At 48.7% G+C, this 14608-nt stretch overlaps 1 protein-coding gene across 4 annotated transcripts in view; it reads right to left on the reverse strand.

Moving 5' to 3' along the window:
• Positions 1-14608, reverse strand: part of ASAP2 (ArfGAP with SH3 domain, ankyrin repeat and PH domain 2) — a 147625-nt gene that overhangs the window by 61678 nt on the left and 71339 nt on the right. For all 4 annotated transcript variants that reach the window (XM_074331669.2, XM_074331668.2, XM_074331667.2 and 1 more), the window contains exons 4-6: positions 4584-4658; positions 2910-2959; positions 103-232 (exon numbers count right to left, since the gene is read on the reverse strand). In XM_074331669.2, coding sequence (XP_074187770.2) covers positions 103-232; positions 2910-2959; positions 4584-4658 — 255 coding nt within the window. The remainder of the gene's footprint in view (positions 1-102; positions 233-2909; positions 2960-4583; positions 4659-14608) is intronic.

Here is a 14608-nt window from a genome sequence, read left to right on the forward strand (position 1 = left end):
TCACTGGGAGACCCCAGGCCAGGAGAACGGGCTGCTCCCGCGGGAGGGAGTTCCCGGGCAGGGAAGGCCAAGGCCGCCGCACCACCCGCGCCGCCACCTCACCTCGCACATCTGCAGCTGGAAGAATCGCCGCTCCTTCTCCATCTCCTCGGCGATCTCAGCCCCACTTATCTCAGTGCGGATCATGCCGTGCAGCTTGGCGTGCTCCTTCTTCTCCTTTTCTATTTTGGTTCTAGAGGTGAAGAAAGCAAGGGCAGATCAGACGCCTCAGCACGGTGCTCCAGGCTGGATGGCCTTGCAGTGGTCCTGCCACCCAGCCTGCGACACAAATGCTCACCGAGCCTTTTAGAGACACACGACAGCCCCATAACTTACTGGAAAGGAAAGTACATTTGGTCATGAAAAATGCCAAACTTGGCGTTTTTTGCTGAGTATTTACTCAACAAATGCTTCCTACGTACCTACTTCATACCGACATGGTCAGAGGAGGTAAAGCCTGGCCCTGCCTGGGTTCCTCCCCGCGATACCATCCTGTCGGAGCGCCCGCTGAGCAACCCGAAGGGCACGGGGAGGGCAGCGCCGACTCCCCACCCCGGGCTTTCTCCCTGTTCCTCTCACCTCCTCTGCTCCTCGCTCAGTGAAGTCACACCTAGGACAGCGCTCACCAGTGTGGAAAATTAACTACCTTTTCAGTTGTAAGCATCATTCCCTCCTCCACGTTTATCTCATGTTTGAGCAATGTTACATCAATGTCAAGTGTGCAGTTCAGGCTATAAAGTGACCAATTGGAGCATGTCCAAAGAACAGTGACCAGAAGCATCCATGAAATCACGTCAGTTAAGACGGGCTTGAAATAGTAACTGAACTCTTATTCTGGAGAAAAGGAGACTGAATAAAAACCACAGAAAGCATTCAAAAATATAAATGTTGCTGCAAAGAGAAGGGAGTAGATATTTTCTGTATAGCCTCACAGAAGACACCAGGAGACGGCATTTCTTAGAAAGTTGTTCAACATGAAATGTTTGGGTTCAAGTGTCCCCCCACCATGTGGGGAGGGGATAGTTAAGAAGAGGCAAGAAATTTACTTTCTAACTCTTGTTTTTTATGCTGAAGCACAGCACTGGGCACACAGTAGGTACTCAGCAATTAAATAAGAATGTAAATAAACAGATGCCCATTTGGTGGGGATGTTATTTAAATGGACTCACGCACCAAGCATGGAGGCCCCTTAGGTCCTGGGACTACAGTCACAGCCCCCAAGGCTCCCCAAAGACCACCTCAATGGGATCAAGACACAGCCCAGAGGTTGTCACTCTTGTAATAATCAGGTATGGAACTAGTGCCAGGAATTTCGAAGACGTCTTAAACCTGTGTGTTACGTATCACAAAGCCTCTTGGGAAAAATCAGTCTCACATGTAAATGGGTAAAGAGTTACTTTAAGTTTTAAAGGCTGTTGCTCCCTCAATCTCACATTCTGGGATTTTGTGAGAAATTCTGTCCCCACTGTATCTGTGTCTTGATTTTACAGGATTTGATCTCATTCCCCTTTCAGAACCAGGAGACTCTCAGGAACCCTCCTCAGGAACCCCTTCCTGCCCTCAGCTCAGTAACGCATGGGAGCAGGTCCCCTGGGGGCACCTGAGGGTGGGAGCGAGAGCAGCAAATAAATGAAAGTCAGCAAATCCACCTCCTGGCTGTGGCTTGCTTCCCAGCAGCAAGCCACTGGTTTCCCGTCTGAAAAGTGGGAATGGTGATCCTTTCCCTACTTACCAGACTGACGTGGGGTGCAGAGGAAGGATGCTAAAGGGCCATGGACAGCAAGTTGGGAGTCCTCGAGGTAAGCTAGTTAACTCCCTATCTGGGCTTCCATAGAAATGTATGCAACTAGTGAAACCAGAATCTGGGGGTCCACACAACTTAGGGTGTGGAAATCACAGCTGTCTGTGCATGGAACAACAATTAGAGGTTTGGTATTCCTTGGTCTCAGCTTTGCAATCCTTCACCACTGAACAGATACCCAAGGCTGGTAAAACCTTTTACTAACACTTAGAGCTACATCTGGAATGGCTTTCTTCTTAACAGTTCCTACTTTACCAGATGGTTTCATATTAAAGTTTCTATTTCCACTCAGAAAACGCCACACTATTACCCAACGCACAGCAATTACAAGCAAACATGTGGCATTTGAAAATATTTTCTATTCCTCAAGTATTTGAAGTAATTGAAACCATTGTTCCCACAATCTCTCACCCAAACCTAGCCAGCTCAATCGTCGCCATTCTAGGAAGGAGAAACTGTGATCAGAAATGTTGTAACTGCCTGAAGTCAACCAGCAGCAGGAGATTTGTCCCTGGGGGAAACTGGTGCACGTCCAAAAACCAACTGACCGGGTGTGCGTTTGGCAGGTGAAGCAATGAAACGAGGCTGAAGGGGAGGGTGTTCCAACAATCTCTCTTTTCTTTCCCTTCCTAAAGCCAAGGGCCCTGGTGTTGCAGAGAAATGCGGACAAAGCTCAGAGCAGACGGCCTTCACAAATCACCGGGAAGATGTGCTGCCGTCACCAGCGGAGGTAACACGTGGAAAGTGTTCAGAGGAAAAAGGAAAGAAACATCTCTCGAGGGAAACGGGCCTTAACTTCCTTCAATTAACTTCCCTGAAAATGACATTCTGTAACCGTTTTGAAATAATAAAAGGGACAAAGAAAACCCGCTTAGCGAGGTTAACACCATCGAATTTAGACACCAGGTATGACAGCATCTGGCATCATAACAAACCACAGCCAGACAGTTTTAGGTGAATTTTTTCCGGGATTAAGGTTTATTTAGACAACATCTCTAGCAATAAAAGCTCGCTTTAAAATTGAAATCTCAAATTACCTATGTTTATTTTTTTAAATGCAAACACTTACATTTTGGTTTCATAGTCCTTCCAAGCTTTATCAAAAGGCTTTTTCAGATCCTGTAAACAAAGAGGCATAAATTAAACAAAACTAATCATTAACTTCCAGGTAAGATAAACTTACTTATCCCTAGACTAGTCCTGAAGGGAGCATTAATTTCTGTAATAAGTGATGTCTGTGAGCCCATGAATAATAAAAAGCTTAGAGCACAGGCTTTTAATTAGACTAATGGTGGCATTGTTTTTTTCTTTTAAAAAAAGTTTTATTATAGCAGACATACACCAAATGCACACAGAAGAGTGAGAGAGAATCATATAATATACCCATCACCGAAATGTAACAAGTATGACCCCTCAGCACATCTTGCTTCACCTATACCCTACCCTCTGCTTAGGATTTCTCTGAAATTAAAGCCAGAAAGACATAACATTTAATCTGCAAGTATTTCAGCATCTCTCTCTCAAAGAAAGGGGCTCTGACTTTTCTTACTAGTACAGGGGTCTCCCCATCACATGTAACCCCGATTTGGGCCCCAACAGTAAGAACATGGAAGCCATTCACCTTCTGACGTCTCCCGATTCCACTCTTCTGCCTGGGACTTACGGCTTCACACTCTCAGATAAAGCCAGGCTCAAAAAGTACTAAGCTACTGGAAGTCTATCATTAGCTCCCACCCAGTAACGCTCCCTTTAAACGGGGGTCTTTTGGAAGAGAGAACCCTTTCTCAGGAGGCGGGATTTCTGAATTGGCTCCATGACAAGGCCACAGCTCCACAGCCTGGCATCTAAGGTCCTCCACAAGCCGTCCTTCCCATCCTGTGAGACCTCTCCCACCACCGACTCACGGCTTCGAGCTGCACTAAAAGCCTCAGCGCTGAGTCATGCTTCCCTCTGCCTTGCGTGCCCTAGCCTCCCGTTTTTCTGGCTAACTTGGCCGACGTGTTCTCCAGATCCCAAGAGGACGATGGGTAAGGTTCCTCATTGTCCTAATGGCTCTCCTGGCACACTCTGCGAAGCAGATCCAAGAGGCCCTTGCAGAGGTCCCTGAGATGGGCCACGCTGGGCTTCCAGATGTGCCCAGATGTGACCTGGAACTCATGTGCAGATACAAGCAAGAACTCAACCTCCTAAGAACTCGGGCACATCTGTCTGCGACAGTGACGTGCAAAAGCAACGCAGTGCTCAGCATCTGGTGCCCACACCCCGGAGCCCTGACTGCTCGTCACACCCTCGTGAGACACACGGCTCAAGCGTTTACACGTGGCAGCGCATCCACCACAAACACCCTCTGGAGGACAGGAAAACAAAGTCAGCTCGAGCCTCACTGGTGCAGATTTTCTCATCAGGAAACTACATCTTTGCAGGGATCCTGGTCCCAGAGGCCAATCAGGGCCACAGCAGTTGGAAAACCAGACACAGGAGTCCCTGCTGAACTGACGGAGCCCAAAACTCATTTATCGCTTCCCAAAAAGCTGTTTCTCTCCCTGCACATCCCCCTCCCCTCACCGTGTTCACAGCACCAGCAGGGAGCCAGAAGGGCCACGAGTCACCACCGGCCGAAGGGTGGTGCCGCAGGGCGGACCTGCCACCCCAATGAGAATGCCTGACCGTGGCTGTGCCTGACGGGCCGTGCGACTCTGCTTCTACCCACAATGCCCCCAACGAGCAGGACCTGTAATCATACCCCTTTCACTCCTTTCAGGTCCCCCTTCAGCAAACTGTCCAGAGGGAAGGAGATGATGTTGTTCATATTCTGAATCTAAAAAACAAAAACAAAAGGATATTCTCATTCGATTTCCTTTTTCATCTAAAGTTAGGACAGCAAGGATATTAGAGACCATTTGGTGATAATCAGCCTTCACTTCAAACCTGACCAGCCCAAGTATGATGCCCTTATCCAGTCTTACAAGTGAATATAACTAATGACAAATCTCCATCTGTTTTTCACAATAATAACCTTCTACTATTAAGCCATCAAGTTTGTAAAGACGTAACCATTATAATGAAGAAAAAATGTTCCAAAAACAATCAATGACAGACCTTAAAGACACTGGAAGAGAAAAAAACATGACTTCCTCTCACTCGTGGCTCCAGCTGAGGTCCAGGGCTGTGTTTTGCTCAGTCCATGCTCCATGCCCCCCACCCCCCACCCCACCCCCACCACCAGGCCCCCGTCTCCCTAGCACAGCCCCCAGCAGGGAGAACCAAAGGAAGAAAAGTAAGGGGCTTCTGTCTCCTACGAATGTGTCTGAGGACTGCTGAGAGAGAACAAAAGGAATGAGTGTGCGTGCATGCATTTCTGGGGAAAGGAGGGGAAAGATGTCTTAAGGTCCCTGTTCTGCCTGGAGCAAGAAGGCCAGAGACTGGTGGCTTAACAGGTTGTCACCATGGATAATATCAAGCAGCATCAAACCCTCCTGACACACCCTCGGAGGACACTCCGAAAGCAAGGCCGCCCCCGCCTGCAATGTGAGTAAAGTGAAAGACACGCAGCTTCGGTTAAGATCCTTCAGGCACAGACTCCGTGTTCTGAACCCACGGGAGTCCATTCCCAGTGAGAAAATAAGCTGAAGGTCAACATTCTCATCTCGCCAGGCTCGGTCCACTCTTTAAGTCAACACAGCCGCCAGCTGGCACAGCCGGGCCTTGTGGCATATGTGTCACTTCGGGTGACATGCACCTAGATCACAGGCCTCTACAAGGAGAAAGACAAGAGGAAGAACTTGGGGAGCTCACGCTTCGTTCTTACAATTGAGCAAAGAAAAATTTTATTTTTAGTATAATTACCTGGGATCGGAAGACCAAATAGAGGCACGGTTTTTAGGGCAGCATGGGATCTGATTTCTACACACTGTTCAGCATATTAAATGTCACAATGGAGAAAGAAATTTACTTGGAAAATATTGGTAAGGGGCATACCAACGCCTGCACTAACCACCAATCCTGCCAAATGAATGATCAGTTTATGACTCTCATTTCAGAAATACCTTTTTTGGGGCAACTTTTGTCCTAGGCTTAAACAAGTCAGCATTTGTCATGTACCTGGCACACCTCCAAGGAGCAGTGTAATCAGCTACGACCTGCTGGGATTGGCCTTAACACTTCAATTTTTCAACACTGAATTTAAGGTGAGGCCTGGATAGCTGGAAGGAATGGTGGCGAACCAGAGGCTGTGCTGTGAATAATCCACAGCGAGCACACCCTGGGTTTCCACCTGGGCTTCCACTGTAAAATCAACACGCAGGAGCGGTGCAGGTCTATGCCCACGTCTTGGTCCAAATTTCCACCCACATAGGACACCTGCTGGCAACGGCGTGTGCCCCAGCCAGCCGGCCAGCCCACGCCCACTCTGCTTGCTCCGGCCCTCACTGACCGCCGGCCCCTTCGTGGGCTCAGTGCCTTTCCTCTCTGCTCTGCTCCACCGGCTCAGACCGGCTGCTTGGCCCCAGACTCCCTCCTTGCCATTCTCACTGCCCGTCTGGACTCAGGCAGCAGCTGCCCCCAAGCCCTCCTGCGCAGCCCTGTCTGCTGTATCCGTCACCGCGTCCCTAATAAAGGTGAACTTACTGCTGCAGTTGAGACCTCCACAATCCAACCCCATTTGCCACTTTTCGTTCTTCATATCCGGCCAACAGAGCTCTGCTGCTCTCTGCTCCCCTGAGTCTACGTTCATGTTCAATCTGTTCCATTTAGTTGAAATGTCTCCCCCATGTCCCCGCGGTTCGAAACCTCCCCATCCGTCAGGATTTCCTCAGATGCCACCTTCTCCATTAACACCCCAAGTATCCCAGCAGGACGTGATCCTTTCCTCTCTCCCCAAATCCTCCAATCTTTTCTTTTCAGACAATGTCTTAAGGCCCTTGGCAGGCCCTATCCTGCATTCATCTTATCAGTCTCACGCTATAAATCCTAACAGGGATTTTGTGTCCTTCATTTTGATATTCTCCATCAGAGAAGCTCCCAGAGTACGGCTTGGCCCAGAGCAGGTGCTTGATAACACTGGTTGAATGAATTAGTACAGGTAACTATTTTTCTGAGCACCTAATACAGAGACAATCTAGAGAGGCTTCAAATACATCAACACTGTTTGAACCAAACGCCATCCGGTGAACGCATGTGTGAATTCCTTCACTCATTCGTCAGGTATTTATGGAGTACCTATTTTGAAGACAGCAACAAACTGGCTACTACAAAGATACACAAAAGCGACGCTTGCCATCTCAAAGCATACACACATACCCAGAACTTAAAAATAGGTCTAAGACATACCGCATGCAGTATATTTGACCAATGGCTCCTTCCGGAAAGAAAAGACAGCTTTGGCTTTGAGCGGTCAGGCAGGCAGGTTGACCTGGGCTTGGGAAGAAGGTGACTGTCCCAGTTACTGAGCCCTGACACATTCCCCATTCATCCACAAGATCGCACAGAGCCATGGCTGGAGCCAGTGGTGCAAGCAGATTGGGTTCTGAACGTCACCTGGAGAGGAGCCAATGCAGCGCCATCTTGGAGGCGGTACGTGCAAGAAAGGGGACAGGAAAACAGCACGGGGGTGGGGTGAGGGGGTCAGAGCCGCTCAGGGAGGGAGGCTGAGCCAAAGGTGCCAGAACAACTCAGTTCCCAGTGGATTGGCGGAAAAAAAGAACAAGATACTTGCAGATTAAAAATCACTGTTCTAGGAAGAATTATAGTAGGTTTTTAATGAGTGTGAGTAAATATGAGTGTATGCATGCATGAGTGAGAAAAATCAAGATTCCCTACAGCGGGGGAAAGACCACCGATCACAATTTGGTTTACACATCCATTTTCAGACTCTTCATTATTTACTTCAAATGAGAACTAAGGTGCTGATGCCAGGTATTAGCGTAAGAAGAGTTCCACTAAGCTTTGATATCTAGAGTGAAATAGTAAAGTCGAGAAGAGCGAAAATCTATGGATATCTAAACACACTTGGCCGGCTTTCATTCTAAATAGTGGTGATAGGGCCCCCAGCCCAGTGGTGAACACGACATTAAACAGTCATTACAATTGTGATGAATGGTACACAGGAGGCGCATGGGCCCTTCGGGAGTGACAGGAGACGAAGCAGCAGAGGTACGGAGGGGTCAGGAGACAAAGATAAATTAGAGGGGACCCTTATCCTCGGGAACTCATGGCTTAACAGGGGAGATAAAGCATGGACTTCAGTAAGTAAACTGCCACATGAAAACCCCCAAAGCCATAAATAAAACATCATGGAATTTCCAAGAGAAAATTACTTTTAGTCTGGACACCAGGGAAATCTCTGCTGATCAGGGGTTATGTGATGAAGACCTTCAGAAGACAGGGAGAGTTTTGTCTTGCAAGATGGGGTGGAGGGTGTTCCGGGCAAAAGGACCAGTGGAGAAGTGCACACAGGTATAGACATGGGGACACACCAGCCACCTGAGCAGAGAAAAGAGAAGTCTGGATGCAAGATCAGAGGGTTATGGCCTTCGTTCCAGCCCCCTTTTCTTTTTGGAGTCATTCAAATTACTAAAATAGGAAACTATTACTTCTCTAATGAGAAAATAATTAGCTAAATTATTACAAAAGAGACAGAGAGTAGATTAGTGATTAACCAGGGCTGAGGGTGGGAATAACTGTAAGATGACATGAGGGGCCTTCGGGGGGAGAGGGGAGTGGGGAAAACGTCCCAAAACTAATTTGGTGATGGCTGCATCACTTGATCAAGTTACTAGAAATTACTGACTTGCACACTTGAAATGGGTGAATTTTATATGCAAATTATACCTCGGTAAAGCTGGTGTGTTTTTTTTTAAAGAAACTGTTACAAATATAAACAGAATCCCCATCGATGGATTTATTTTTAATAAGGCTTCCGCACTCCTGGACATTAGCCTGTCTGCCCTCTGCACGTACGAGCTCCAGGGCACACAAGCAGGCTGAGCTGACTCCGGGTGAGTGGCCCAGGAAATGACTGCTCCTTCTGCCCAGAGGACAGGGGCCCGGAACCCAGTGCTGTGTCTCGGCAGGAGTGTGCCCTGCAGCACGTAGGACCAACTCTCACTCTCACTCTCTGCCTAGTGTGCTTGGGGGCGTGTGTGCTGGGGCAGACCAGGTAGCATGAGGCCTACAGCTGAACCAACCAGCCTCACAGTCTGGCCAAGAAAGATGGAAACCGTGGCCAAAAGATTATTGCACATCCCTTGTGCTCAGGCCGCTCCGGCCTCAATTTATGAGTAATGAAATTTTTATGATCTATGGGAAGAATTATCCCTGAGTAATCCAACCAGAATATTTTCCTTAGTGTCAAGCAAGCACTGGGCTTTCTCTTATGCTCAGACTTCCTTTTAACAAGTATATTATATTAAATGACTTTTTTAAACAGCATGCATCATCTGAATACAAATGACTAATCTTAATTGCTGCCATTAACTATGGATCTAATAGCAACAGCCAATAGGCAATCTTTAAAGTAACCTCCTCTTCGATTATCCTGGGTTCCCTGAATCCATCTGACAAGATGAGTCAATGCTAATTAAGGTCTGTAATCTCACAAGGAGAAATAAGTGACTCAGGGGGTGGGGCAGATCCTTGTTATGCTAATGCCACAGCCGATTAGCAAACAAAGATAGACAGGAAAGGAGATGGAGTGACGGTGCGGGGAGACAGAGCCACACAAGGGCCATCTTTCCCCCCGCTGTTCCTCCTAATTATTTTATTTTTTGGTGTTAAAATTCCTTGACTCTAGCTTTGTCACTTTCATGCTGTCATAAAATCTTCCCACCTTCCCCCCAACACTTCCTCAGCTCACAGGGGCATTGTCTCACCTGCTCCTTTAGTCACCGGCCACCACCCGTTGCTGATCAGGCCAAAGCCCCACCCTTGGTCCCAGCCCTACCGCAGGGAACCAGGGCGCTACCTTCCCCTTGACTTCTCCCCTGAGTAAGTCTGCTTTGCCAAAAGATCTTGCCCGGGGCCATCCTGAAGCCAGAACTAGACAGGATTCTTGCTACACACCTTTCTGTTTTCAAGGCGCAGCCACAAGAAGAGAGACTCAAAACAGAAAGTCTCCAGGCACAATCTTCCTAGCTCCTGGCCAGTGAATCTAGAAAACAGGGTTTTCCCAGGGCTCTCCTCCAAAACCCTTAGTTGAGTCCAACTCTCTGGAATAATCAGCTTTTCCTTAAAAGACCAATTTATTGTTAAGAATCTTACCTAAAATGTATTTGTGTCATGTAAGTTTATTTTCACGTACCTAATTAACGAGAGACCTGAGAGGCAGAAAAGACAACACTTTGAGATCTGTGGAGTTTTCTTTTTAACTTGAGCAAATGCTGCTCAATCATAGTGTTAAAGAGGAAACCACGGCTTCAAAGATAAAGGCAAACCTGCCTGTTCACAGGCCACAGCAGCACCTCCTCGTCAGAGGGTGGAAAGCTGCAAAGACCCCAGACCTCCTGCTTCAATTACGGGCATTCTTGGCAGAGAGTTCAGCATTAGCAAGGATGTGCACGTAGCAAAGAGCCAGCACATGGCAGAAGCTTCAGGTTGTGTCCTGGAGCTGGAGCCGGAGGCCCAGGAGGGAGCGAGGCGGTACTGGAGGGATGTTAGCCTGCAGGCCGGGCTTTGCACCTGCGCCGTCCAATAAATGTGACAGACACCAACTACATGTGCCCTTTGAATTTAAATGGGTGAAAATGAAATCAAGTTAAAATTGTGTTTCTCAGTTGCATTAGCCATATTTCAAGTGCTCAAAAGTCACATGTGGCTACTAGTGTGGCTTTACATACTGGATCGAGCAGATATAGACCAACTGCATCAATGCAAAAAGCTCTATTGGACAGCAATGCTTTAGACCAAAAGCTTAAAAAAAAAATGTTTAAGCGGCTTTGTTGAGGTGTAATTGACATAACTGCATGCATTTAAAGGGTACAATTTGGTAAGTTATGACATACTACACACCCACCAAACCATCGCCACAATCCAGAGTGAACATATCCATCACCCCAAAAGTTTCTTTGTGCCCCATCTGCAACCCCCATCTCCCAGCTCCTCGCTCCCCAATATCTACTCTCCATGCAACCACTCATCTGCATCTGTCCCCACAGAATAATCGGCATTTTCTAGAATATTCTATCTATAGAATCATATAGTATGCACTGCTTTTCGTCAGCTTCTTTCATAACTGTTTTGCGATTCATTCATGTTGTTGCTCCAACAGCTCATTCCTTTCCCATTGAACAGTCTGGCTGTGCTACAATCTGCTTCTCCAGACACCTGTTGACAGCCTTTTGAGTTGTTTCCAGTCTGGGCCTACTACAAGTGTTACAAATAAAGCTGCTATGATTATTCGTGGGCTAGGACTCTCAGAGTGGTCAGGACGGTCTTTTTAGGAGGTGACATTTGAGCAGCGTATGAGGGAGCGGCACACAGAGCATGTGGAAATCTCTGCAGGGGAACTTGCTAACATGGAGGCCTGAGGCAGGCGCGTGCCTGGCAGGTCCATAGGACAATTTTCTCCATTCTTTCCACAGGCTGCTTATCTGAAAGAATGAGCATCCAGGCAAAAAAACTGGGGGGAGAAGCTGAAGGTACTAGGTAAAATGGCCTGAATAAATCACTGAATGGCACAGGACAATTTAATCTCATTTAATCCTTACAACCACTCTGAGAAGCAGCTGTCATCCCCATACAGATATGGGAACAGAGACAGGGTTAAGCCATCCACTTTGCCCCCAAATCACACAACTAAGAAGGAGCAGAGCTGAGCTGAGAATGCGGGAGCCGAAGCTCTCCCCATCACTCCACCAGACGGGACTGCGCTTGAGAGAGTACAGCCTCACCCCTGACGACAAGATGGGAGCAGGAGAAGCAGTGATTATGAATCCCTACGGGGGGGGGGGGGGGGGGGGGGGGGGGTAGCGGCACAGACATCAGAATTTTCTCTCCTATTTCCCTGAGACACAGAGCAGCTCATCAGATGCGTATGAGGACAGTTTCAAAAGGAAAACCATCTAGGTCACTTTCATCTTAGGTGTGAGTGGAGACGCCTTCCCCGGGGACACATACACGCGTGTGCACACACGTGCACACCCTGCTCACAGCCCCGCAGGCTGTTGGTCCTGTTTCTTTGGCAGCAGAGCCACTCTGACAGTTTGTTTAATTAAAAAGGAGCTGGGGGAGCCCACGCCGATCTTGAGTGTTTAACACAAACTGCAAGAACACCAGCCAGCTGCCAAAACACACGACCAACTTTCACACCAGAAGAAAGAGGGGAAATAGCTGACCTGGTTTCTGCCTTTGACGCTGTCTCTGGCAGTCACCATGCTTTGATATTTCAGGTTTGAAGTGGAGAGACAATAATGACTTTTAGCCCCTCTCTTCCACTAGAGAATAGATGATGAAACCACACACTTCAGCCTCCTTACAACCAGGCTGAACACCCGAGCAGGGAAAAGCAGCGACAGCACACAAGAACCCAGAATTCATGCAATCCACAATTTCTGAAACCCACGTGTGGGGAAATGTTTCATTAAGCCATCAACCAAAAATAAAAGCACCTTTTCAAAGGTATTACCTCCACGAATCCGAGGCAGAAGGTATTTGCTGGCCCCACTGTCCCCAGGGTAAGTGTCTGAGGCACCTCGCCCTCCTGTCCTCTAGAGCAGCCGGTTCTCCAGTAGCGAGCTCAGCACATGGAATCAGAAACTCGGGATGGCCCCAAGAAGGGCTGTTCTGACCAGTGGGCCAGCGCCGCTGATGGGCTCAAGTGTCAGAACCGCGATTGAGCAGGTAGAGCAGGTAGGCAGCGGGGCCGGTGGCTTTCCTTCTGACAAGTTCAGGGGCTGCAGTATGAGAACTTCTGCTCGAGGGCAGTGCTTCGACTGTAATGTGCGTGCTCGTGCCCTGAGGGGCTTGCGGAAATGAAGATGGTGGTTCAGAGGGCCTAGGGGAAAGGGCCTGGGAGCCCAGGTAATCCCACCTGAGTGCAAGGATAAGGCTCCGGGGGTGCAAATGAAACAAACTGTGTCCAAGTGCTTTGTCAACTGGAATCTGAACTACACAGGCATCCACGTGGTTTGCCAAGTTTCAGACTTGAAGGAATGGTTAATAAAGAGCTAAAAATTCCCGAGGAAAGGGAAATGCACACAAAATACTAGGGCGCTGAATTTATCTACATAAATTTGCTGACAACTTCCCCAAGAGGCAGGGGCTCGACTCTGGGCTGAGCATGTCACCCACAGGAGGTGGTGACACAGAATGCACAGCCCCCTCTCCTGTGCCATCAACCTCTCCTAGCCACCAGCTCTTTCCCCTGTGGCCTAGAAATAGGCCCGAGTCTCTCAGCTCCTAAAAACCCTCTTTTCACTTTCTCTTTCCTTTCCCAGCCTCACTGGCTCGCCTCCTTCACCTGTGGCTGTCCTCGCGCTGCTGCAGTCTGTCTTCCGCCGTCACAGCAGAGCCAGGGAAAGTCACCATGGCTTCCTGATCATAGATGGCTGCGGTCCCTCATCACGGCTTCTCTTCCTGCACCTCTGCTGCTGGGGCCCAGCCGCCCGCCTCCACCAATCACATCCTCGACTCTGGCCTGCCCACACTCTCTCTCAGGTTTGGTAAGAGACTTTTTTTTTTAAAGTTTCACGTCCCCTACCTTGTGGTGGCTGTCCTTTTAATAGCCGTCATTGGAGAAAATACAAGACAACCGAAGTAAATATAAACAAACCCTGTTTTGAGTGCATTAGTGCTTTCGAATGATTATCTTGTAACAGCAGGCCCTCCACGCATTCGACAAGTGTTACAGCTGTTACAGGACATGTGCTTACAGACCTTGCCATTGCGCTTGTGCGCACATGGCCTAAGGACACCCCTGCCCCACCTCCTGGGGCTGCAGCCTCAGGCCTCCACGGCCTCTGCACAGTGGCCATCACAGCACGCAGTGCATTCCAGGACAAGTGTCTGTGTGCCTCTGGCCAGGTGGGACTTACAAGCACTCCCCACCCCACGGCACCGGAGCATGGCCCAGCACCCGGGGCCCTCAGCCACTCTTCTCAGCTGAGTCTCCTCCCACCCAAGGCCTCGCCCCACCATCCTCTCCCCGCATGGCTTTTCCCACTTTCTCTGACCTCTAAAAGTCAGTGTATCATGGGGGTTACAATGAGGTGGCACTGCCTTTCCAAAAACGTCCAGAAATACTATCAAAGTACAAGTCACGCACATTCCGTGGCCATGCTACCACCGGAACACGGCTCTGACGCGAGCTTTATCGCTTCTGTTGTTTGGGCAAATGAAGGGTGTGCTTTCATTTTGGTCAGAGGTTTGAGTGTAGGAAGGCGCTTCGAGCTGAAGTCTGGCGAATCTAAGACAAAGAATTTCCGACCGTACATTAGGCCAGATTAAAATATCAGTGGCAGAGGTTTCTAGGCGTCCAAAGTAGCTGTCAGGGGGCCCATCCACAGGCTCTGTTCCCCAAGAGGAGCCCAGCCCGCCAGCCCCCTCACTAGAACATTACACACTCTTAGTCCGCATACAAGCCTAACGAGCCAAGTCATCCTGTTTTCCGGCTCACGGTGCTGGAGACAGGCAGTGACAGCAGCAAAAAAAGGCAACCGATGGGGAAAAAGAGTGTCAGCGTGTAAAAAGCAGATGTCGGAAGAGGAAAGCGATAGTCGGGCCCCAGTCTAGGGGCAGATATTCCTATAAACCATGCAAAAGCCACTGGGGGCTTCT

This window comes from Rhinolophus sinicus, chromosome 2 (genome assembly GCF_057876585.1).
Source record: "Rhinolophus sinicus isolate RSI-liver-muscle chromosome 2, RSI-T2T, whole genome shotgun sequence".
NCBI classification, from domain to species: domain Eukaryota; kingdom Metazoa; phylum Chordata; class Mammalia; order Chiroptera; family Rhinolophidae; genus Rhinolophus; species Rhinolophus sinicus.